Below are 25,573 nucleotides of genomic sequence, written 5' to 3'. Positions count from 1 at the left end.
AGTCCAGCCTGTGTCCAGTGCCCACTTTGTCCCCAGCCCAGACCACTGAGTGCCAGGCCTTTCTGACACCCTCAGGAATGGGCACTCCAAATCTCACTGCCAAGGTCTGACCACCCTTTCTGTGGAGAAATTCCTCCTGATGCCTGTAACTGCTGTATTTTACTTGCAGAAGATGCTCTGATAAAATAATACATTTCCCAGATTCAAGAATTCTCCTCCCTGTTTCTTCAGGAGTCATAAGGTGGTGGCCAGCTCCCTCACTGGAAATTCTGGAGTCACAGACCCTGTGGTTTTACATTCTCCTGTAGGCTAGTTAAGCATTGCTGAAGATCTGGTGTTAAAGGTCACAGACAACCCTTTTAATTTTTTTTTTCCTATACAGCCTCTGCAGCCAATAATTTTGAATGCTCTGAGAGAAATAACAGAGCCTCAGGGGTCCCTCTGAGTAGTGGTAGGTTTATCTTGTTTATGAAATCAGTTGTTTATGAGATGCTTAATGATGCTGGATTATTCCACAGTGCTTGGGGATATCTATTCCCCTGAATTTTGCAGGTTTTTCTTAACAAAAAAATGAAGGTGCACTTCTCATACAAGAAACATCTTATAAATATATTTCATGGCTGCATTTCCAATGGCTGACTGTCTTTAAAGATTGCCATCTGTTCCAATTATCCCTTCATTGTTCTTGGCTTAAAGTGTGGCAGCTTTATAACCACAAGGAAACTCTTGCCATGAGTTTGTCATTCTTGGGGATTTTAGCTTTTGTATCACTTTTCTCAGGGTGCCAAGGCTGTTCTCACACAGCCAGTGGAAAAATATACTTGGGATGTCATGTCTGTGACAATATGTCTACAGGGCTCAACACCACAAAGAATGACAGTTCCAAGTGGAGAAGTGTTTCTCCCTTATTTATATCTGCTCTGTCAAACAATGGATGAACCAATCACCAGGTGGATGGGACTTGGGGCATCCTGGGATAGTGGGAGGTGTCCCTGTCCATGGCAGGGGATGGCACTGGATGGGCTTTGAGATTCTTTCCAAGCCAAACCCTTCTGTGGCTCCAGAATTCTATGAACACAGGACAAAACCTGGCTCCCCAGTGCCAATTGTTCTGAAGTGCACAGCACCAAAATCTGACACAATTTTTAATGCTGTACAATTAGAAGATCTTAGGGTACTGGACATGCTAGAAAAGGTCTGCCAGAGAGAGTTTGGAGAAATTTGGAGTCTTAAAACTCTGCATTGAAGGAGATGAATTTTTGGTCCTCAGAGCAACACCAAAGAACAGAGGATCAACTTCAAGGTTCTGCATCAGGGATTTCAGTGTTTTGAGTAAGCAGTTTTCTTTGGGGCTCATACAGAATGCCAGAATGGTTTGGGTGGGAAGGGATCTTAAAGCTTTTCCAGTCAGATGGGACACCTTCTACTGTCCCGGCTACTCCAAGCCCCGTCCAACCTGGCCTTGTACACTTCCAGGGATCCAGGGGCAGTCACAGCTTCTCTGGGCACCCTGTGCCAGAGTCTTCCCACCCTCACAGCTGGGGGTGGAAGCTGGGGGAGGCCCCATCCCAACTAGCCCTGGTTTTGTCAGTGTGAATCCATTCTCCCTTGTCCTGTTTCTGAGATCCCAAGGCTGAGTGGATCGTTTGCCTCAGGGGACACTGTGGCTGTGCTCCCCAGCCTCTTACCAATGGGGGTGCCCACACCGTAGCCCTTGGAGTCGATGAGCCCCCCAATCTGGGTGAGGTTGCAGTTCCTCTGGGTGACGTACTCGATGCTGGTGGACTCCATGAGCAGGGCATAGTCGGTGGTGAGCACGCGCTGGATGCCCTCATCATTGTTCTTCACCAGCGCTGTTTGCTGCCTGCTGCTCATGAACGCCCACATCTTCTCATACGTCGAGATTTTTGATTTCTGCAGAGGGAAAAGGAGGCACAGGATCACACCAGCACCCGAACTGCCCTTGCCAGATGTTTCTCAGCCTCCCCAGCCTCAATGGTGGTACCATATCCAGAGCAACAGGGAACTGGTGGCAGTGTTTCCTTCCAGCATCATTTCCCTCTTACTGGGCTTTATGCTGAGGAATCTCTTCTTGTTTCCCACTTTCTTTGCAGTGCCAGGAACTTCATTACTGGCCTGGCTGTGAAGTGCTCTGGAGTTTTCTGGGCCCATACTGCTCCATGGATTGCAGTATGCAGGCAGCTGACCCGATGCAGCGGGGCACTACTGTCCTGGGACCCTGCTGTCCCGGGATACTGCTGTCCTGGGACACTGCTGCCCTGGGACACTCTGCTCCCACCTGCCAGGGCACACCCACTGCTCCAAGAGCCTGGTGATGAACAGAGCATTTATCTGCCCCTGTCATGTTCACATCACCTGCCTGAAGTCATGTACTTCAGGGATAAAGTTTGAGAAACAGACCAAATAAACTCCTGCTTTGTGCTTCCCATTGCAGTCAGACTTAAGGACATGATCCTTTTGCCACAGGGGTTAAGGGCAGTGTCTCCTCAGTCCCTAAAGCCCTGTCTCTGGTTTACAGCCACCTCAGCTGATTCCATGCTCAGTTTTAAACACCAGCTTCAGGGGAGTTCACATGAGAAGTTGATTTTCTCTTTCTTTGAGCCTTAAATGTTAATATGCCTTACCTATAAATTCAGTATCTCTGAATGCCACCTGAATTCCACCTCAATTTGGTGAGCCACAGGATACCACTAAACTCTGAAGGTGGTTAAGTGGCTCTCCACAAAAGTAGGAACCATTTTCATAGCTCAGTTGGGAATATTTTTGAAATTGATGCTATGTTTATGCACTAGACTGAGTCTGACAGTGAATTTAGTGAAAGGATGTATTCCTTATTCAGTAAGAAAGATCTTGGCTTCTCAACTTGCCAGCTCCCATTTTTTTTTTTCCTCAGGATGGATCCTGTGCCAAATTTTGGCCTTTGAATTTTCATTAATTTTAGTGGAAACATATCTGCACTTGAGAAGGCAGGAGCTGGCACAAGTTGCAACACAGAAGAAAAGTCACTGCAGAAAAGTGACTTCCTCAAAGAATATGTCATCTTCAGAATATTTTTTTTCTGGGGAAACTATAGCAAGAGGGACACCGATGCATTCCAAACCAGTGGGCAATTACAACTGTTAGCACGGGCCTTATAGACACCACTAACTACAAGTGATGTCAGGCTGAATAAATGCAAATGGAGCTTTGGAAAAGCGGTGGAAGTACCTTGCTTTTCTAATATGCTTCCTGACCTCCATCCCATCCAGCAGTTACCCTGTGTAATCTGATCTTCCAGGGGCTTCCTGCTGCTACTTGGAGCACAAAGTCCTTAATCAAAGTTCTGTAGAGTCTGCTTTGCGTTTTTCTGTGCCTGACGTCTCCAGAAACCTTGTTTTTCCATGTGTGCCCCATACATGTCCTGGAAATCAGAGGGATCTGGGCTTTGCCCCTCGTGTCCTACATGTCACTCCCTTGTTCCTGCCCCTCCACAGTGAGGAATGCCCAGCACGCTGTAGTTTGCTTTGAAAAACGTCGGTCTGAAAAAAAAAAATCTGTTCCCCTTGGCATTCCTTGGCTTTAGTATAATTTGGTTTGACAAATCGCATCTTGCAGCAGAGAAAGCACTCGAGGCAATGACCCTTCCCAGGGCACCCAGCCCTGTGCCTCACTCCTCAGGGTGTTTTTGCTGCTGCTGCTGCAGCGATCCCTCCTTTCCCTCTCCGTTTCCAGCACTTCAGCACTCCCGGGGATAGGACAGCTCCCAGGAAAGGGGCAGAGGCTAAAATGTCACGGCAGAGGTGCTGTAACTCAGCTGTACCCTGGGAGGAGTGAGGGAGCGGAGTAAGTACTGCCTGAATTCTTTCCTGCTGCCTTCTCCCAGTTCTCAGTTCCGTCCCTGGGGGGTGTGTGTGTTTATTTAGCTCAAGGAGTAGATGCAGAATTTCATAGTCTGAGTGAGGCAAAGTCAGAACCTTCCTCTGAAGACAGAAGTAGCTGGTTTTGTGCAGAGAGCTACTCCAGGATTTTTTATTTCAAGTTTTGGGCAGGACTCCTAATCTTGTGAGGATACAGAAATGCTTCCGTAATACAAAAACACTGAGTGTTTACACTTCTGAGACACTGCATTTTTCATGCATTTTCACTGTGTCACCATCCCCCTGCCAGGGAATCCATACCCAGTTTCTGTACTGTCCTTCCCCTGTGCTGCTGTGCACATGTATTTCAGGCACAAGGAAGCTGGCACATGCAGTGCATAAATATTTAACCACCTTGTCTGAATGTTTTCTTTTAGAAGCTCACATGCTTTTAAGCCTACGTATTTCTGCCTGCAGGATTAATGGTGCAAAAAGAAATCAGTGTAAAACTAAAAACAGCTCTAGGAAATTTGTTCTGAGCTTCTCATGTAGAGCTTCAAAACCTATTTCCTATAAAAATGCAGGGATGCAACAGGATTTGAAATTTAGTCTCTGAAGGTAAATTTGACTTCAGAATATCAATGGCAGTGAGCTTCTTTGGGCATGAAAGAGCCAGAGGAGAATCCAGAGCTTGCCTTACTGGAACATCTCAGTGGAAATGTCAGCTCATCATTTCAGGAGCTCACTGTGGCAAAATGCTGCAGTTGGTTTTTGTCTTTCAGCAAGGAGACCTCTCTGTTAAGCCACAGGAGAGCCTTGAGGGGCAGTTCACTCTTGGCAGCACTAGCAGGGACAGACTACATAGAATCCCAGAATCCCGGGATGGTTGGGGTTGGAAGAGACCTCTGGAGATCACCCAGTCCAACCCCCCTGCCAAGGCAGGGTCACCTGGAGCAGGTGACACAGGAATCTTTGATTTTTGCCTTTTTGGCATGTCCCCAGAGAGTGAGACATCTCTTGTGACAAATGTTGTTCGGCCTAACTGCTTTTCCCCAAGTCTCATGCCTTTGCAAGGCTCTGTGTGTGACTCCATGAACACCATCCTCAGATACTACAGGGAAAAGCCTGATCTGGGCTCATCCTGAGCCTGACTTCCTTGCTGACACTGCTGAGGGAGCTGCTAAGTAATTCAGACTGTCACAGGATTTTTGTGCTTGTATTCTGTATTTATAGCTTGTTGGCTTTTACACTGACATTTTATGAGATTATCCATTTTGTATGTAATGAATACTAATAAATAAGAAAAAAAGACATAATTATCACAGTTGTCTACCAGTTAGCCATGGAAAACTTTTCACTTGCTGATGTGTTCAGGTGCGTGTGTTTGGCCCCTGTATTGATAATCTGGGTAATATTGACCATGGAGCATTCAAAAAAGGGACAAACAAACATGCATTTTCCTGTGGCATTACTGTGGTGCAAATGTGGCTTTCAGAAGGAGAAGCAGACTTTTCCAGCTGCTTTTTAGTAAAGTGGCTGGAAGGAAATAGCATCCCAGCTGGAGGAGAATATCCCCATGTCCATAGCCTGTCTCCCATCACAGCCAGATGGGTTTATCCTTCAGTGCACTTCACTGCCAGGCTGGTTTTCCATGTGTTCTGGGGGAAACTTGCTGGGTTTTACATTCCTGGTGCTGAAGGATCCACTGAGGCTGGGATACCTGGTGTATTTACCTTCTCCTCCAGTCCTTCGTGGTGCTGTGCTTGTGGCTGTGGGTGAATAATTTATTTACCCACTCCTCCAATTCCTTGGGATGCTGTGTCTCTGACTGGGGGTACTTGATGTATTTATCTTCTCCTCCAATCCCTGGGGATGCTGTGGCCTTGGTTTTAGGTGAATGATGCATTTCCCTACCCCTGCAATCCCTGGGGATGCTGCGGCTCCACCTCCTGGCCCCGCTAGAGAGCGGGGAGCGGCTCCGCGGTTGCCCGGGGCTACCTTACCTTGAAGAAGGTCATGGTGGATCCGTCCCTGACAGCCCCGTACTCTATCTTGGTTTGCTTTGCCAAGTCATCCGCCGAGTCGATGGGAGATTCCATCCTCTCCACGGTCAGGAAGGCAGCCAGGTTGGCAGTATAGGATGAGATTATGATTAAGGTGAAAAACCACCATATTCCTCCAACTATTCTGGTGGAAAGAGCTTTGGGCATCAGCTCTGATCCTGTTACAACACCATCAAAACAATAATATTAAAATGAGGCTTTCCTGAGACCACAGCCTGGTTTTAGGCACAGAGTGCTTTTATGAGCTGCAGCATGATAAAATGATTTCAACAAAAATCTCACAGATGCACAGCTGACATTTATAAGGGTAATACACTGGGAAGGGGATGTGTGCCATGATACATGACAAATGGAATTATCCTTGGGTCTAAGCCCCTTACCTCTCTGAGCTAACCAGCCTTATGATATTAATCTTGTATGTCCCCAGCAAGCTACTCTGGTATTTCTGTCTGCTTCTGGAGTCCCTTTGTGCCCGCACACTGCAATCAATTCTGTAACCAGAGCTCTTTAGCAAATGCTCTTCTGCACACAGCTGCCTGACAGAAATACCTCGCAGGAGGAGCCAGCCCCATGCATCCTATCGACACATCTCACCACCAACAGGGAGATCAATGCAGCTCCAGTGACCTCAGTGAACCTCAGCTCAGCCCCCACAAAACCTCTTACTAGCAACATGTGCTTCACATTTGAAAAAATTAGAGGATTGATGGGCACATCCCTTGGATCCTCAGGGCGAGGCAAACTTTTGGACAGTGAATTTAACACTCATTATTCCAAACAGATTTGAGCAGCTCTCTGCCATTGCCATAAATCCCCAGAGAGCAGCATGTGTTACCAGCACTGCAATGGTTTCCAGGCAGCTCAGATAACCTCTGTTTCAGCCATAGAGATACTCGTGTTTCTAAGCATTCTGGGGCAAATTTTCTGCTCTTTTACTGGGGGGCCAGTCCCACTGAATTCTGTGCATAATGTGGGGTTCAGCAAAGCTCTTAGGTGGCCACCTAAGTAATTTGACTTCAAAGTTAAGTTTTTGCATAATTATTTTGCTGATGAGGGATGGACTTAAGAAAACACTTAAGAGCCTGTGAACAGAATGCTCAGGACTAAAGCTTTTGATTTGGCAAACATTTTTCTATTACTGGAAAAACATGTTGGCATATTATGTGTCCTCAGCTATTCAGTGAGTTCTGCAAGAAATTTCAACATTGCAGAGAACATTTTCAGACTCTGCAAAAGCTCTGAATGTGACTTTTGCCGCAGAGACCGAAAGGGTGAAACTTTCCCCACCAACCAGCAAACAGATTGGAGCTGTATTGTAAACACAAAGCTGTGTCTCTTAAAGATCAAAGCTAAGCTTAGCCCAAGGGTTGGAGTGTGTTGACAGAACTGCCAAACAGTGAGAGCAGTCTGAAGGCAAAAACTCTCACTTGAAATTTCCCAGGCCAAATGGACTTTTTTCCATAGCTGTAGCTCTGCTTGGCATTGTGTTTGGGCTTCTGCTGTGCTTTCTTGCTTTCCTGTTTAGATTTTTTTTTTTAATTCAATGAAATATTTCCTCATTGCTCTCTATTTGTAAGATGGGGTTGAACTGCAAAAGCTGTGCTCATTCAGGTCATCCTGAAGGGATTCTTGCTTTTAAGCTTAGGCAGCCATACAAATTCTTTCCTGATATCAAATTTAAACCTACTCTGTCACTCTCATCCCTTGTCCCCAGTCCCTCTCCAGCTCTCCTGGAGACCCTTTAGGCCCTGCAAGGGCTCTGAGCTCTCTCTGGATCCCTCTCCTCTCCAGGTGAGCACCCCCAGCTCTCCCAGCCTGGCTCCAGCCCTGGAGCAGCTCCATGGATTCCTCTGGGCTCTCTCCAGCAGCTCCAGGTGCTGCTGCCAAGTCCCGAGGGCTGGGGCAGCTCTGCAGGTGGGGTGTTACCTGAGCTCTGGGGCAGAATCCCCCTCCCCTGCTGTCCAGGCTGGGGGATCAGCTGGATCTGCTCCATCCCCACTCTGCTCCTCATGGGTGCTCTCTGCTAGTGCCTGCCCCATTTCTGGCTGAGCTGAGCTCTGAGGGACAGCTCTCCTTTCTGATAGTAACAGCTTCCCTGGATGGATTGGATGAAATGTGCCCTGTTTGGATGCTTTCAGAGGATGCAAACACATCTGAGACTTCCAGGGGAAAAACAGGGGAAGCAGCATCTAAATCAAAATTGTCAGCAAGACTCAGGGGCAGAGACAATACTTGCTGAAGTCTCTCTAGTGCCTTTTTATGGCAGACATGACAGCCAATCCTGATCCAGACTTTGCTCACGCTCTGTAGAAAAGAGAAAGTCTGATCATCACATTTTAAAATTTAATCACAAGTGGCTTCCAGTCAAGCATAACGAGCAGCTGCTGCCAAGGAGGAGGAGTGCAATGCTAGACCCAGACTTCCACCACCGCTCCCATCATGTCCAAACTGTTCACATGACCATGATGCACAGACAATCACACCACAAGTTTGTACATGGAAACATTTGTGTTGCTTTACAAATGTTTTCTTTTTCCTTTCTTTCTTTTTCTCTCTTTCTTTTGTTTTGCTTTGAATCTCCTTAAAAGACAAGCAGAGTCTGGTTGGGGCTGACTGTCATGTACCCAAGGTAGTGGTAACGAGCAGACACTGCATCCCACAGTTTGCTGTGGATGATGGTAAACTCCAAAAATGGCAGAACAGGAAACACAAAATTCTGGGGCACTTTCACACACAGAGCAACCACAGTTAGATACACACACCTGCCTGGTACTGTAGAACCTCAGCCTGTGTTTTACTGACAAATTGGAAGGAAAACAAAACAAAAAGCTCCAAAACAAAGCAGAAATGCTCTTCTTTCATCCAACCTCCTTCAAAGCAACTTCTGTGGGGAAGCTCTATATCCTCTCAATACAATAATGCACCACTAAAAGCAAGTGCATATTAGGTCAATACAAACTTTATTCTCTACCACATCTAGGAAATAATCCTTTTTATGTTTTATTTTGTTTTACTCATGTCTGTTAAAGAGGAAAGAATAAACTGTACCTGTGTGAATGTAGAGATAGTTTTACATTCCTTACTTAAATGTTTTGGAATTTAATATCAAGGTACTGCTGGGCTTTGCCTTTTTGATTGCTGTGGGATGGGGTCTTTTTTGTTCAGCTTTGATTCAACTTGAAATGTCTGTCAGAAAACATTTTCTCTCTTTTCAGTGGACCCCAGTTTTGGTGAAAAGTGATTTAATTGGAAACCTTGGAACATAAATGCCATAAAAAAAATGTGGTTAGTATATAGATCTATTTGACTTCCCACATGGAGTAAGCTTCACTGCCCCTCCTTGGCATCTGAATAAAATGTCAGCTGTTTCCACAATCATCAGTAACAGGGGCTTGTGACCGGGTTAAGTTCTAGGGATGGATGCATTTACAGAAGGATGGGACTCATACCTGCAGAAAAGCCATAGAAAAACAGGGTTTGGTGTTGGTTTTAAACATGTTTGACAAGTGCCTACAAACTCAACAACCCTTCTGGAGAAAGAGCATTTTTCCTTGTTTGGCAGCTGGAACAGTTCTTCTAGGGCAGCTAAGGCTGTTTGTGTTGGGATGGAGCCCAACATTTTTCTTGTTGTCCAAACTCTTATGCTGATAAACTCAACTTCAGCACGAGGCACTTCATATCCCTCTTGCAATTAAATTCCATGTCAGCTGCAGAATTCCTGTGTGGCCCTGCATGCTCCCCTTTCTGTGGGATGCTCGCCCTCCTTCCTCCTAGCCTGGGTTGCACAGTACCCCAGTGGCAGTGGGACACAGCTTCCTTCCCTCATGCTACTCTGTGTGTGTGAGATCAGGTTTTACAGTACATGCTGCATTTACAGAGGGTGGAGTTTACCAGCACAGAAGCCCTTGAGCAGACTGTGGGACGTGTGCGAGAACGAAGTGTAACCGGTGTACCTTGCTGCATGAGAGCTCCAACTCCAAACCAGAAACTATTTAGTAAAGTAAAATTGTTTTCCACCACATCTGAGTCTGGGTTGCACGGGTGGGGGTTATACCACTCATATGGTGTAAACCTGTGGCAGTCAACACAAAACAGTCTGTAAACATCTAGCAGAGGACACACAGCAAACCTGCTGAGCAGCACACCCCGGCACGGCACCACGCAGGCGACAGGCATGGGATAACCCGACATGGAGGACTGACCCGTGCCAAAGGAGAGCTTGACATGAAGGGTGTTCTGGACATCAGCACTGCCCCATGCCAGCTGTGGATCAGCTGCAGAGCGATGGATGGCATGATGCTAGGCCTGGCATGGGGCTGCTGCTCCTCTCCTCTCCTCCCTGCCACGGCCCCATGGCTCCCTGCTCCACTCACAGGGCACTGCTGGGAGCCATGGGGCTGCTTCTGGGGTGCACTTTGGGAATAAGGAAGGAGCAGCAGCCCTGTCAGGGCAGCACCTCTCACTGTCGGTGTGTGCTGGACATGCTCTCCCTGCAGCAGCAGCTGCCCAGCGTTCCCACAATCACTGGATACTCTGATCTGGCAGGGATACACCAGGACCATGGAGTCCCACTCTGGAGCAGGTGCACATACACGACCAGCCCCACAGCCTGGGCCTTCAGAGCACTCTGCTCTCCCCAGCTTTAGGAGGCAGCTCCCCAAGCCATAGGGACACGAGATGGGAGCTGCACAGGGGATCCCTGGAAGAGCTCTGGGCTAAGCACACACCCAGCAGAAGCACCCCGAGGGCTGCTCCTCCTCAGGGTGCCCACTTGGGCTCCCCATTGCTGCATGGCTTCCTCAGGGAACATGTGGATGCAGCTTTAATTGACTCACCCAGCTTTAATTTAACTTCACCCAACACATCCTGATTACTGTTGCAACAATATAATTAAGCATTGAATTTATGCACGGTTGAGAGCAGAGTGCCTTGCTTGGCTGAAGTAATGAAGACTGGTAATAATGAACCCGTTAATTGGGAGAGGATGTAGCTTAGGATGCCACCAGCTACACAATACCCAGAACAAGAGTATAAAAAATCATGACAAAAGACAAAGTTTTCAGGTTCAAGTTACAACAGTTCTGCATGCACCCGTCAAAAGAAAAGCAATTCCCAAGTTAGATGTTTCAAATTTCTGCTGTAATAATGGAAGCAGGTGTTGTGGAGTGACCAGACTCAATTCATGCACACAGAGGGAAATACATCCTTCACAAGAGACTCCCAATTAGAACCAGTTGATTTCCAACAGCCCTAGAAGTGAAGAGCTCCCCTCACATTGTTCACACAGGGCAGGAAGAAGAATAAATCCCTCTGCCCTGACCTGCCTGGGAAGCCCAAGGCTAGAATTTTGCAGGGTTTCAGAAAACCACCACATTCAATGACTTGGAAACAAATGTCTCCATCACAGAAAGAGCAAAAGGGCTTTTGAAAGTGGCCATGAAGTTCTGGCAGCAAAGCCTTGTCTTCCAGACTGGGAAGGTTTGTCTAGCTCTGCGTATGTATTTCAATGTTAGTAGGGTGTACGTCTCTTTTACACCTCAGAACAAAAAATTATTTTCTTCTTGTGTTTCTATTGCTGTGCTGAGCTCTGGTTTACAGTTCAACAGAATTCACTGCTTAGACCTTCTGTTCCCCTGGCCTTTTCCTGGTTTTCTCCCTCTTCAGCAGCAGCTGTGCTGAGGTTTCTGATAAAGGTGAGATGCTCAAGGTCACCCAAGCACCTTTTTCCACAGGGTATGTGTGACATTATTGGCTCAGCTACTTGGGTCTACATTCACTAACAGCACAGCTGAGATGGCATTAGCTGAAAGGGAAATTTTGGCAGAAAACACCTTGTTCATCCACTGGCAGTGTACTTGGAACAGAGCTTTGCCAGTCTGCAACCCTTCACAGCGATAAAAACTTCAGTGTTTGAGTTTAAAAATTAATGTAACAGTGACAGGGCTATGTAAGGCTCAAAGACAAATGAGAAATTATTCAGCTGCTGAAAAGTTGAAAGAAATGACAGGAGGATTCTTCCAGTCTGTGTAAATTATTCCCAAGTATTTGTTTTCCAGGAACTGATGTCAAAATGTGGGTAGCCATGTAATTTACTGTGACAGTGCTAAGAGTGGATGGTTTCTGGTGTTATTAAAAGCAACCAATATTTGCTGAAACACTTTGCAAATCTTTCAGAAATCTTGGTGTATTTGGAGACATGGACAGCTCTTTATGTGGATTTCAAGAGCAGCTTAGCTTAAAATGTATAAATCTAAATTAACATGAACACAATTTCACTTCTTCAGTCCATGCAGCTGAATCTAACTAGGCACTGCTTTCAGGCATCAGCTCAAGGAAAGCATTTGTGTTCCCTTCCACTGTTCTGAGGTGGAGAAGGCTGGGGGATGTTTTCAGCCTTGGCACACAAGTGCAGAAAAGTCAATTTGCCAGAGAGGAGCAGATTTAAGATTAGTCATGACTGAGATCATGGGTTGTGTACAGTGGAGTTATTATTTATGGTGCAGTGAGGCACCGCAGGAGCTATGGGAAGTGGTGAGTAACTGCACAGAGCCCCGCAGCTGCTGGGAGGGATAAACTTCTCTTTCACCTCAAGCCACCTGGGAAGTTAACCCATGACCTCTCTCCTCTAATGCACAGAACCATTTTGGTTGGAAGAGACCACTGAGGCTGGACCACCAGCAAAACTAGGTTCACCTTTTGCATCTTTTACCTATGAACTGTGTGCACCATGAGTGGAAAAGGGAAATGCCTACATGCAAGTAACAAACTGCTTTTCAGCACATATCTGCTGGGGTGGTGCCTCCTGATGCATCCTGCTGGATATTTAGCTTGGAACAGCCCTTAAAGAAAACAAAGCCTCAGTGCAATACAGAAAAGCAGTGTTGATGAGAAAATACCAAGAATTTGCAGAAAGTTTTTAGGACTGGGTAACCCCCTTAGGATGGTACTCCAGAGCCCATCCAATACCTGTGAGGGGAGAGGCTGTAGGTGCGTCCAAAACTCTGTCTTGGCCTTACCTGGCAATGACAAAGAGGACACAGCTGACTCCAAGGCAGGCCAGGAGAACATACATCCAAATATCTGGAGAAAGAGGGTTTAAAAAGGAGAAAACGCCAGGGTTGGTCCCGTTGGGCTTCCGGTACAAGATACTGATTCCCAGCGTCATGAAGGGCTTGGAGAAATCAATCACTTTCTCTCTGACATAGGTAATGGTGAGAGGAGCAACAGCCAGGTCAGCTTTCTGGAAACACAAAAGGGAAAACACTCATCTCCTTCATGTTCAGGAAACCCTCTGCAATTCCCTCCATTTCTTTCCTGAGTATTAAAAAATAAACCACTTCTGGCTAAAATTCAACAAAATTTAACATTTCTAGGGTATTTGTGTGTGTGTGGGGGTGTGACATTCCATTTCCTCTTTTTACAAGGCAGGGAACGTTTGAGACATGGCCATGGATGGACATTTCCTCCCAACACCTGCAAAGTGCTCATTCAGACATTCCTACTATGATGCGTGGCAAAACAGACACAGCAGTGGCTCTGAGAGGTGAAAACCAGAGCAAATATTTCAGATACAAAATACCTCAGGCAAAAGGAGAGCAGAGAGGAGAGAAGGGTTCAGTCTTACATGATCTATGAGTTCCTTGACCATCCCATTCCACTCTCCCTTGTCATTCTGGGCTCCGTATTTGCCGTCAGAAACGAGTTTGACTTCATAGATGAAGCCTAAAATGTTTGACAGCTCCTTTAGCAGGTCCAGGCAGTACCCCTCAAACCTGTCATTGCCATACAAGGGCTTGTCAGACTTCTTGTACATCACATAGGGATCTTCCTGCAGGAAAACACAGCAGGCAGGCAGTGAGAGATGTGAGCCTTGGCTCAGATGAGATCACTTTCTCTAAATGATGCTAATATTTTCCAAAGGGATTGCAAGTACAAGGAAACCAGACATTTACTGTGAGCACTAAAAGCTCTTCTAGGTGTGTTAATAAACTCACTGAATGAATTAGTGATGAGCATAAAGGCCCTAATTTTCAGTGGAATGGACCATTTGTAGCTCCCAGGAGCTTTAATTCCAGTTGTGCCCAGCAACTCCAAACTTAGACCCAGGGTCTGGACCCTGCATTGTCCCGCTCCAAGGACAGAAAGGGATACTGAAGGAGGGAGGATCCTAAATAACAGAAAAAAAAACCATATAGGGAAGCTAGCATTTTGTATTCTGTGAAAAATAAGTCTTTACTGAGAAAAATCTTCAAATTAAATGAATAGGGAATGGAGAACAGCAAAAACAGATTGCAAAGTGCATTTTTGCTTTCCCTTTCATAGGATTTTGGATATAAGAAGATCTGGGCAAGCAGTTTAATGTGGCAAAACACCTCTGGCAATAGACACATAGAAGGAGCCTTTGAGCTCTTTCCTCCTCCTCAGGAACTAGGCAGAGGAATTGAAAAAAAAAGTGGCATTACTGAGCATGTAGAGAGCACAAGGCAGAGCATTTCCCAAATACCCAGTTAAACCTTTTCCATTCCTCACAGTAAGCACACTGACTCAATCTGTTTGTCTGCTGTTTGCCACTTCCCTTCAGCCCTCTTTGTCCCATTCCCAGTAAAACAAAGGATGTATAGGCAATGACCACAAAGCTGAATGTGTGTGTTCCTTCTTCTGGGAGGAAAAGTGCACAGGGTTTGTCTGAAATGCAGGAAAAGGTGAAACAATTTTGGAGGCAGAAGTTCCTGGGAGTATTCCACTGGCAGTGTGGTGTTTTGGAGTCAATCTCATGTATGTGTGGATCCTGAGCCTAAATATGGAGCTCTGGCAGCCTTACCAGAATGGTGGTGACGATGAGTGTGCGGTTGGCCAAGGAGTCTGTGATGTTGGTGGACCGGTCCTTGTTGCTGTCTGTCATGTTAAGGCCACTGTAGGAGTTCCAGACACCAATCTGCACAGAGGAGAGCAGTGAGAGGCTGTCCTAATCCCCTAAACCCCCAGGGAGCTGCTCTAATCCCCTAAACCTCCAGCACTGGTCTCAGGGATCACTCAGAAAGGGATTGATGGTAGAAGAGGGCAGCAGCTTGGAGAAAGGCAGCAGCATCACAGGCTGATTCAGAAATGCCAGGCAATGACTGCAAAATGCACAAATGCAAACCAAGGAGCACTGAGAGTATGTGGCTTGGCAGTGCAGTGCTGGGGTGGCCATCTGGCTACTAAAGTGGAACATGCTGGCTTTGTTCCCTGCTAAAAAAAAAAAAAAGTGTCTATTTTTATGTGTTTTTAACAAAAAAATTGTCTATGGTGGAGTTGAGAGGTGGCAAAACCTCTCTCTTCTGATAGAACAGGTTAAAAGCCTGAGTAGATACATAGGAACAGACTGATGGTTACACTGGCATTTTGCTTGCCCTGTGCCTTCAGCAGGTTTAGCAAAGATTATTCTGTCATTCCTGGACTCCTGGATGTGCCAGAGCTATCAAGGTCATACATTTCACTCCCTGAGCAGTATTTGCTCAGCAAACATTAGTGGCCAAAGGCAAATTCCTTTCCAGCCCCGGAGACAGTAAAAACTTCCAGTATTTACTGCCCAATCCAAGCCTCCAGGGAAGATATTTGTCATTTCAGAGGATTTGGATCTACGCTGTGGGGGGCAGAAATTTTAACCATGTTATTTCTTCACATCAATATTTACCCAACTTAGATGCAGGCTAGAAGCATCTCCAGTGCTTTTGCCCTTGGGTTTTTGTGCTCAGCCTGGCTGAGGGCTGATGTGAGGAGCTCCAGGCAAGGAAGAGTTTAATTTGTGTACTGGGCATTGTGGAGAGCACAATCATTTCAAGCACTGGGGTTTGTGTCCCCAGGTGCCACTGCTTTTGGCCCTCACAAACATTTTTTTTTTTCTAAATTCTTAATGGGGACACCCATGCCATTAAAAAAAATGCTTATGCCAAGCATTTGTCAGTCATTCCCTTTGTTTCCAAAACTAGATCAGGCTGGGAAGCTGGTCTGGAAAGTGCACACATTTACAAAGGAGATAAAATGTTGGCTATTATTGCAGCCTAAGCCAGGAATACAGTAAATATCCAGTGTCCTTGGATTTGCACCAGGGTGGATGAGCCCTTCTGTTCACTGTTACTGACTTGGAATGTGTTTGTTGTCTGGCAGCAGGGAAAGAGGAGGACAAGAGGAAAGAGGAGGAGACCAGGGAGCAGCACAGTCACAGAGCACACAGAATACACCAGGAGAGCACTGCACATCTGGGCAAAGGGACAGCACCACAAGACAACCCTGGCCAGAGGGGCATGAGGGGGGAGGAAGGATCTGACTGAGGTAGGACATCACTGGGGGAGTCCAGGGGATATTTCGCAGTTTAGTGACAAGTGTGAGAGGTGCCATGTGCCCTTCCCAGCAAGCCCATGCTCTGAGCCAACTGTAATTTGGTTTAAATCAGTTCAGCAAACATGAGATGCCTGCAGTCCAAAGGGAGATCGCTTCTGTGTGGCAGGGGATGATCTGCTCCCCAGGAAAGAGGGGAGAGGGCCTTTGTGCCTCAGCCTGATCTGCTGGAGATTAAACTGGATTATTAAGGGTGCATGTGCTCCATGAGAACACAGAAAGGGTTGGAGAGGGTGTTTTATACTGGTCTATTCTCACAAAAACAGCAAAAACCCAAAACCTTTCTAAACTGTGCAAGAGGGAGGGGTGTGGAATAATGAGATCTGTGTGAACCATGGGCAAAATACAATTCTAAGCACTATAAAAAGTTTCTGCCTCATGACTGCAGTACACTTCAGACTTAGTGGATGCAGTTTTTATCTTCTCCTCATAGAACAGCAACCAGGGGTTGTAAGTCCTATGGAGAGCAGTGCGTGGAGCTGGTCTCCAAATCCCACTTTTGTGTTTTAAGCACCTTATGTTCAAAGAGGGATGAGATTCCTAGGGTAATTTACATCTTTTATAAACAATCTTAGTCCCAATTTCCATATGTTAGTGAATGACAGCACCCACTTAATAACTTCTATTCTTTTCTGTAAGGAGCTAATAACACAGTCATCCACATTTTGAGGCAATAATGCTTGAATGCTGCCAGCACTGAGAGGTTTGTGTGGGGAAAAATGACCTCAACCCTGCACATTAAACCAGACTTTGGAGCTGATGCCAATACACATCCAAATTAGTGTAATTTTAGCCCTCAGGGTAAATTTTAAGTAGATCAGGGAGGATGGCACAGGAGAAAAGGGCTGGTTTTGCTGCAGCAGGGACCTTTACTCAAAGATGGGAAAAGCACAGATCCCAAAAAGTAAAATAATAATTAAACACCCTGATTTTGTGAAAAAGCTGAATCCTGCCAAGATGTTCTTAGTCTTTGCAATTACAGTGTCTCAAGTGGAGAAAAACTTATACTACTAGGAAAATTCCTGCTTTCAGAGAGACTGTTGTCTCTAAACTGCAATAGGAGAGTCACCATTAAAACCCAAAGGCTGAGTATGAAGACCCAGCCCACAGGGTTTTGGCATCACCTGTCTGTGTACAAACCTTCTTCCACACTTTATACAAATGATTAGAACCCTCGCCAGCAGCCTTGGTACAGGGAAAAATAAACAGAGTGGTTCATTAAAAATGAAGAGAGAAGCTGTCTGGAGAGCTGTGTGGGAGCAATTGCAGTTAAATTCTCCATTAACCCGTCAGCAATTACCACCCAGAGCTGAGCCAGCACACAGAGCAAGGGCCAGCAGCCTCGGGAGCTGCTGTCACCTGTGCTGGGGTTTGGGACAACTGCAGCTTCCACCCCCAGGGCAGCCCATATCGCTGGCTGAGGGCTGAGAAAAGGGAAAGAGAACTAATCCAGTCTCTGAAACCTGGAGAATTCACAGCAACTCCATTTTGTTGAGGTTATTATTCAAGTACCTTCTTTCCTCTCTCCCTCATGTCACATTTATCTGTGCACTGCTATATAAATTTATCTATCTCTATATATGAATTTACCATCCACAGTTGCAGTAGCAAGAATTGAAAATGAGGTGCACTTAAGATGATTCTTTCCATTATATAAGTATTGCCTGCCCCACATTCCTCTCCCATACCTCAAAATGCACTGTAAAATAAAACCCCAATCTTAGCAGCTCTGCTTTAACTCTGACTCAAATCACTTGAGAATTGTGGGGTTTTTTTACCCCAGTCACAGGAGTTTTAAGATGAGGAACTATGCCCTTGTCAAATGAACTTTTTGCCATGTTTTTTTACAAAAGACCTGCTTACCTTTTCTGTGCCCTCCTCCTTGAGGCTGATGATGTCCAGGTCAAAGTCCTTCCTGAGCCCATCGGTTTTGTTGAAGGTGATGCGCCCGGTCAGGCCCTCCCACCGTGCCTGGGGACACAAACACACCCTGCCTGTGGCACCCAGAAGGAGCTACTCTGAACCCATAACAAGAACTCTTAATAACAATTGTAATTTAAATGCAACACAGCATCCAATCACTTCCAAATTTGGGAGTTTTTAAGCATATGTGGCTTTGCTACTCTGACAAAACCCCCTTTATATTGTTATTTAGCTTTTTTCTGATTTGTTTTGCATTTTGCAACCAGACACAAGTCTGTGACAGTTTACATTGATTTACATATGTCTGGTACTGATAAAAAAAACGTAGACTGACCAAAGAGAAAGGGGGAATTGCATGTGCCCAAAGCCAGGGCAGTTCTGCACTGCACAAGAATTCACTAAGGAACTAAAAAGGAGTCTGCTCTGTCCAAGCTGTGGGGCTGGGCCTTGGAGCTTCCAGGAGAAACCCAGCCAGTCACAGAGACCCCATAAAAGCTTTGCAGGGTAAGGCCATGGAATGTCACACCTAGAGGGAAGGACAGCACACAGAGGAGCAGGTCTGGTCCAAGCAGCACTTCTCTGCTCCAGCCCAACCTAGTGAATCCTAATCCTTGTTTTAAACACTGGCACCAGGGCTTGGGTTTGTCCTGCACAGCCAGGAGGGTTCCCTATGCTGGGGAGCCCTTCTTTAGAGAGAAGGCTCAAGGGCAAGGATGAACTTTCTCCACAGTTTCAATCTCCTGTATCTTGTGAGCCTCCCACACAGTCCATTTGCCTTGAAATGAGATCTCCCTCCCTCCCACCATTTTGTCCCCAAAGCTGGTGCTTATCCATAAAACAAAGTGACGGGTTTAAAAGTGCAGACAATCTTGATAATCTATTTTTGGGAGGTCCCCCATTAGATTAAATTTGTCAGAAATACAAGAAGAGCTGATGATAAATGATGGTATTGTTCCTTCTTGTGTGTCAGCCATATAATTTTAAATTACAAGCTTTTCCATCACACATCGTTCCTTGCCTCATTTAATTTATTGGAGACATAGAACAGAGGTAAAGCTGCATTAAAAAAAATCACACTTACAGGCTGGTGTCCCCCTCCCTCTTTAATCAGAATTCCAGCTCTGAATCTGCAGAATTTAATCTCAGATGCTGGGGAGTTCTCACCACGTGTCTCAGGCAAATCTGGTGCATTAGGAATTTGTGGAAACAGCAAGACTTTGATGCACACTTAAGTAACAAAGAATGGAAAAGCCTTGATGCAACAAATTTGCTGTGAGATTTTTCATCTTAATGACTTGGGAGTATACACAAGTCTCTGCTGTGAACATTGAAATACTTGCAGGGTTATTTATTACTTATTTATTAACATGATATAATCAAGATATCATATGGATGAATATGGACACATAGGGATGAATTTCAATCTCTAACATCCCTTTTTCCAGACTGTATTTTTATTCCTTTGATGTGCCCCCATGTCTTTTTCATAAAGTTGGAACATTTTATAAAATCTCCTCTTTAGAGACCAGTTTCTCAGAAGTTCCAGGGAACTTTTCTCAGAAGGGTTAAATGCTGATGGGATTTTTAAACCCTAATGGTGAGGAACACACTTCAGATACCGTCTGAATGATGAATTTAATTTATGATTTTTATTTTATTGCCTCTAAAGCAAAACAGAGAAAGCATCATATGCAGAGGTCTTGCTAATTAACAAAGAGAAATGAAGCAGAACTTCCTGAAAAGCCAGGAGCTGCCTGTGTGTTTATCACAGGGCTGGGATTCCATGCTTTCACACACAGGATTTATAGCAATTTTTATGTTTCTGGTGACACATTGAGTGTTATAAGACATAATAAAAAATGAATTGGAACCTGATCAGGTAATTTATCAAAGAGTATCACTGTGAGCAGCTGCCCAGACTTCTTACAAAACATCAAGAAGGGAATGGATAGAACAGGCTACAGACACAACTTCAGCCACCTTCAGAGGCTGGCAGGCACCTGCCATGGCCAAAATACACAAAGCAACCTAATGTGAGCTGTGAAACTCCCTGCTTTTAATGTCAAATCCCCTGCTTTCACTGCTTGAAAAGATGGGGATTGTGGGGGAAGCACAAGCTGAACTCTGGGGTTAGATATTCCAATTACAATCCCTGCCAATAGATTGATGGGAAATAACAACAACAGGAGAATGGAGCTGACTCTGCCTCCAAGGTCAAACAGAGAAGTTTCATCAATTGCTACACATCACAGGGTCTGTATCAATTTCCACTTCACCATCTTGGATCAATGCAGCAGTCTCCATTCCAGCCAGAGCCAGTCAACAGTTCAATCCCAGGATCAATCAGTTCAGCTGCTTCCAGATGTATCAGAGACTCATGGAATATCCTGAGTGGGGAGGGACCCCCAAGGATCACCCAGCCCAGCCCCTGCCCTACACAGACACCAAACAACCCCACCCCATGCATCCCTAGCAGCGGTGTCCAAACTGACTCGAGAAATTCCCCAAACAGACCAGATCCAGTTATTCATTCTGTAGAACAGACCTGTATTTTTTATTCGCTCTCTCTTTTTTTCTTCTCTGGCTGTTTAAGTGCAACTTGAAAATTTGGAAACCTTTCCCTAAAGGCAAGCAATCAGCTTGGTTTTTCCCTGGTTTTAATGGGAGTTTGGTCAGAAATCAGTCACTGGACTGTTTCTTGTGGAAGGAGTACACTCAGAAGCTGAAGTCTAATTGTAGATAAGAATATTTTCCTGCCTACTCTGTTTTGTTGTGGGGTTATTTTGACCCATGGAATATATATTAAATTCTTGAAGTTATAATCTGTTTATTTATTATCAGAAGTTCCTAGGCAAAATGAACATAAGTTATTGATTTGATGTACATTCTTAATTAACTACAGGGGTGAAGGAACCAATATTCCCAAATTTCTGATGAGGGCTTTGATAGTACCTAACACTTGAATGAAAAAGTCAAAAACCTAGGAACACCTAAATCTAAAATGCTCAGAACACCTCAGTTCCCTCTTATGTAACAAAACCTCCCAAGGCCATAAATAACAATACCACCATAATAATAAATAATAAATAAATAATAACCAAAATGCTACTGACCAAGACCAGTTTAATTTTACTTTGGTTTTCTTTCCTTTGGGAAGAGAAAGCCCCTGATTTATTGGAATTGCAGAGAGAGCTGCCAGATTGAAGTGACAGTGATATTGCTTCTCCTTGGAGTGGAAATCATGTGTGATGAGCCACACATCAATTTGTCAGCTCTTACAATTAATCCTCTTATTAACAAAGATCCCCCAGGATTATGAAATACAGTGAGTTAGGGTATGACTTTGCCATTATCCTGCTCCAAATCTGGCATAACTGATGGAATAAAGAGAATTTCAGCACTCACCAGCACAGGGCTTTATCTATAAAGATAAACTGAGAATTACGATGCTACACAGCCTCTTTACTTGGAAGAGATCCAGGAAAAGTCCTGGCCTTTCCCTGAGCAACACTGGAATGGAAATGAGAGGCAGAAAGGTGCATTTTCCATGGCTGGAGGGGTGGGATTATATTGGACTTTCAAAATAGAAAATGTGACCTGTACATTGTGTTTGAGTCAGCCTGGATATATTAAATATGTCCTGAAAAAATGTTTTGTGTTTTGTGTATCAAATATCAAAGAAAATATCAAAACATCCACCGTATAATCAGATATAGTAACTTTATAATGGTTCTTGGTTTTTTTTGTTGTTGTTTGTTTGTTTTTTGTTTGTTTGTTTTTTGTTTTGTTTTGTTTTTTAATAAATAAATCTACTGCACAGGAAACATTTGATGAGCTGAAAACAGAATGGAAGAAAATATATGTAATCTTTTTGTCAAACATCTTGTTTTGATTTTGGCTGTCACAGTGTCAGTACCTTGCAGATAATTTTTTATCAATTCAATATGCATTTATTCTCAGCATGCAATCCTGCAATTACTTTGCAATCTGGGCATAGATAATTCCATAAATAAGTGCTTTTCCACTTGAAATCTGATTTCAGAGTAAGAATGCTTATTGACATTGCCCTCAGCCTCATTGTCTTCTCGGGAAGCTGAGCTTTATTTCCTAATACAGCACCATGGGATGCAGTTCAGGCAGTTGTTTTGTTTGCTCTGCTAATTAAGACTTTTCAGGTCAAAGTAACAGCCATTAATAGACTCATAGCAGAAATGCACTTCATGGACTAGAAGTAAAGTTTATGAGAAGTGAAACAAAGAAAAAAGATTGTTTTAGTGAGAGTTTATCAAGTGTTAATATTAAATTATCTGGTGAGTGAAGCCCTACCAAAGTAAACAACTGTTTCAATTTGATGTAACTGAATATTGTAGCACCAGAGCCCAGAAAATAAATCCAGCCAGCACCCTGTCACTGGCTCACTGCTAAAATGCAATGAAAAAATGCAGCAGAAAATGTTTTATTTCATGTTTTGGAGCAAAATGTTGTTATCTTTTCCCAGTCATTGCACAAAGATTTTGGTGCTGCTCCACAGACCCTGTCTCAGAGAGCAGGGGAGATTTCCTGGCTCTTCTGGCATCAGGCTCTTGTACTGCTCTCTCCTTCTTATCTGTTCTACTCTGCAGGGTTGGAGTCCCATTAAAAAAATCACTCTGACATGCTGACTCTGGGAGTAATCAAAGACCATTAAACAACAGAAATATTCTGCTCTCTTACAAGATTCTTTGTGCTCCTGTGTTTGGAGCTGCTGCCAGTCGGAAACAACAAACTGATGGATACCTCTGCAGATGGATTGCTTTTCCTTCTGTCATAATTTAGATTTCTACTTTTACTGTAAGGAGAAACCTCCAGTTCCTTCTCCTTCCAGTACTGAATGCAGATGGATGACTCTCCCTCCTGGTCTCAGTGCTTGGCATTAATCTCCTCAGAAACACAGCAGGAACTGAAATCTCTTCAGATCTCTTTCAATCTCTGAGATTTTTCTCTGTGATTCTGCCTGAGGCCATTTAACAGTCACTCAGAATCCATTCTGCATCCCTATCCTTCTCTACAGTTCTTTTAATTGTGGCTGGATTTGAACAAGGGGAGCTCACGCTGGTTTTGATTATAATTGAAAAACAATCATAATCTGGGGTTTTATCTTATGCTTCAGAAGGGACATGAGCAGAACTTGGTCATTCAATTATAAACATATTTCATGTTTACCCCCATTTTTCCTTCAGAAAAAGTGGGATCATCCTTTCTGTCCCTATTTGCCCTCTGCAGACAGACAACAAGCACCTTTTCGTCTGAACAGGGGTAAGGAGCACTTCCTGCAAATGCCTCCAGAAGGGCTCAAAGATTAGAACATCCTTCAGTTGTGAATGGTGCTGGGTCACTGAGAGACACAGCTTCTGACAAGGATTTACTTCTCATTAAAAATTTCTTAATGGGCTGTTGCAGAGCCTTGATCTCAGACATTTCATAGCACTGGCCCACAAAGCAAATGAGGTTACCCTCAGTTCTTTTCACCTCCAAAATAGAATGCAAAAACTCACCAGGGAGCCACTGAAGCACTTGTTAACTCCAGCATCTGCAGGCAACTTCTTTGTCTGAAACTGGTTTATTTAGACTGGAGTACTGAATATTTGTCTTAAGATCAGTCTGTAAAATGCCTTCACAGAATCTCAGTACCACATCATGAAACAGGAAAATTAAATTCTACCTATGTGGGCCTAAGCTATCACTCTGCCTACCTGTCTTTGTTTTCTCCATACCTATTCACTGATTCCTAATTATAAAGTTCCTCTATCCCTGTTGAACAAACCAGACCCTAACATGATCTGGGCTCCAAATGTATTTGCTATTTGTTTCCAACTCGTATTTTAGGCTTTACAGGAAACTCAATAGGGTCTTATTAAACCTTAACTTCTGCTTTTAACAACCACCTTTTTTTGGCTACATCAGCCACACAAAGATAAGACTCTCAGAGTATTTAAAGCAGTGTTTTACTGACCATGAGAGACTCTCTTTGGAAGGCCATCAGTAATTAGCTCCCATATCTCACTCCATGCAAGAGAAGCTGCTTGTCCATGATAAATGAGAGCTGTGTCATTGTTCAGGCTTTGAATTGATCTACTGGGGTACATCTGCTACTCTTGGGCAAAGTATTCCGGTTTAGGCTTCAGGAGCCCTTAGTTTTATGATCAGTATCCCCCAAAATAAGTTGGGCATCACTGAAGGGGTATTCACTGATACAAAGTCTTTTGTTAGTTTTCAATTTCATTATAATTACTACTCAAGTGCAGGGACTGAGGTGGGGAAGAGGTAAAACACATGTGGGATGCTCCACTGAATTTCCAGTTTTCATTTGCATGCTTCCCTCTAGGAAAGGTTTCAATTTGAAAATCAAAATAAAACTGGGACTTTTGAAAGAGTGAAGGCATTTCAACTAAAATGCGTATTTTTAGGGCATCTCTGGATCAAACTCAGTCATGAATTTTTGTAAGATAGTGCATCACTTCAGGAAGAAATTTCCTTCTTTAGAAATATTGCATGCAATGTTTTCTGGATATTGATCCCTGATCAAACAATCTGCAAAACAACTGGAATTACACAGCGAAGCAAGGACAGAGCTACAGACTCGCTTTTCTTTCAATTTTCAGAACAACTGTTGTAGTTGCCTCACAATTTTAGAAATCATCAACATCCACAACAAACATTAACTGAATAAGACACCTGGTAGGTTGTACAGTCTGAGACTTTTCCACACCCAGGGTTTAGCAGCTTGGTAAGACCAGAATGGAAGCTGGGGTAAATCAGGGGTTTACAGGGGTTTTGCCATGGAGGTGAGGGACAATTGACCCTCTGAGTGCCAGAAACAGCAAGCAGCAGTCTGAGCGGGAAAGAGGGAGGGGAGGGAGGGAGGGAGGGGAGGGGAAAGGAGGGGAGAGGGAGGGAGGGAGGGAGGGAGGGAGGGAGGGAGGGAGGGAGGGAGGGAGGAAGGAAGGAAGGAAGGAAGGAAGGAAGGAAGGAAGGAAGGAAGGAAGGAAGGAAGGAAGGAAGGAAGGAAGCGAGCAGGGCAGGGGTTCTGCACTTGCCTCTTTGATGAGGTTCATGAACCTGGGACCGAAGCGCCAGGGCTTGTGGCGGTGGCACTGCAGGGAGCTGACAGTCATCTGGGCTGCTCGCTGGGAGGCCACAGCCACCATGTACACGGCGTCGTACATCAGCGCTGCTTCTGTCTGCACAAACACAGCCCTGAGTTACTGCCCTCTGCTCTGCCAAACACCGCCCTGAGTTACCTCCTCTGCTGCTGCCAGCACTGCCTGGGGCTCCTCGCAGGGAAAAGCCTCTCCTGGGATGCCTTTGGAG

General features: G+C 44.8%; 1 protein-coding gene across 4 annotated transcripts in view; it reads right to left on the bottom strand.

The window, feature by feature from the left end:
- LOC110477866 (glutamate receptor ionotropic, kainate 1) overlaps positions 1-25,573 on the bottom strand; it is a 103,449-nt gene that overhangs the window by 10,739 nt on the left and 67,137 nt on the right. For 2 of the 4 annotated variants that reach the window (XM_021544024.3, XM_021544025.1), the window contains exons 7-15: positions 25,300-25,443; positions 18,164-18,271; positions 17,441-17,485; positions 14,742-14,855; positions 13,545-13,748; positions 12,937-13,160; positions 9,874-9,992; positions 5,861-6,078; positions 1,689-1,914 (exon numbers count right to left, since the gene is read on the bottom strand). In XM_021544024.3, the coding sequence (XP_021399699.2) occupies positions 1,689-1,914; positions 5,861-6,078; positions 9,874-9,992; positions 12,937-13,160; positions 13,545-13,748; positions 14,742-14,855; positions 17,441-17,485; positions 18,164-18,271; positions 25,300-25,443 (1,402 nt within the window). The remainder of the gene's footprint in view (positions 1-1,688; positions 1,915-5,860; positions 6,079-9,873; positions 9,993-12,936; positions 13,161-13,544; positions 13,749-14,741; positions 14,856-17,440; positions 17,486-18,163; positions 18,272-25,299; positions 25,444-25,573) is intronic. The other 2 variants (XM_021544026.3, XM_021544027.1) reach the window with 1 other exon arrangement.

This window comes from Lonchura striata, chromosome 2 (genome assembly GCF_046129695.1).
Source record: "Lonchura striata isolate bLonStr1 chromosome 2, bLonStr1.mat, whole genome shotgun sequence".
Taxonomy (NCBI): domain Eukaryota; kingdom Metazoa; phylum Chordata; class Aves; order Passeriformes; family Estrildidae; genus Lonchura; species Lonchura striata.
Note: the sequence above shows the minus strand (reverse complement) of the source record. Positions and strands in the feature narration are given on the sequence as shown.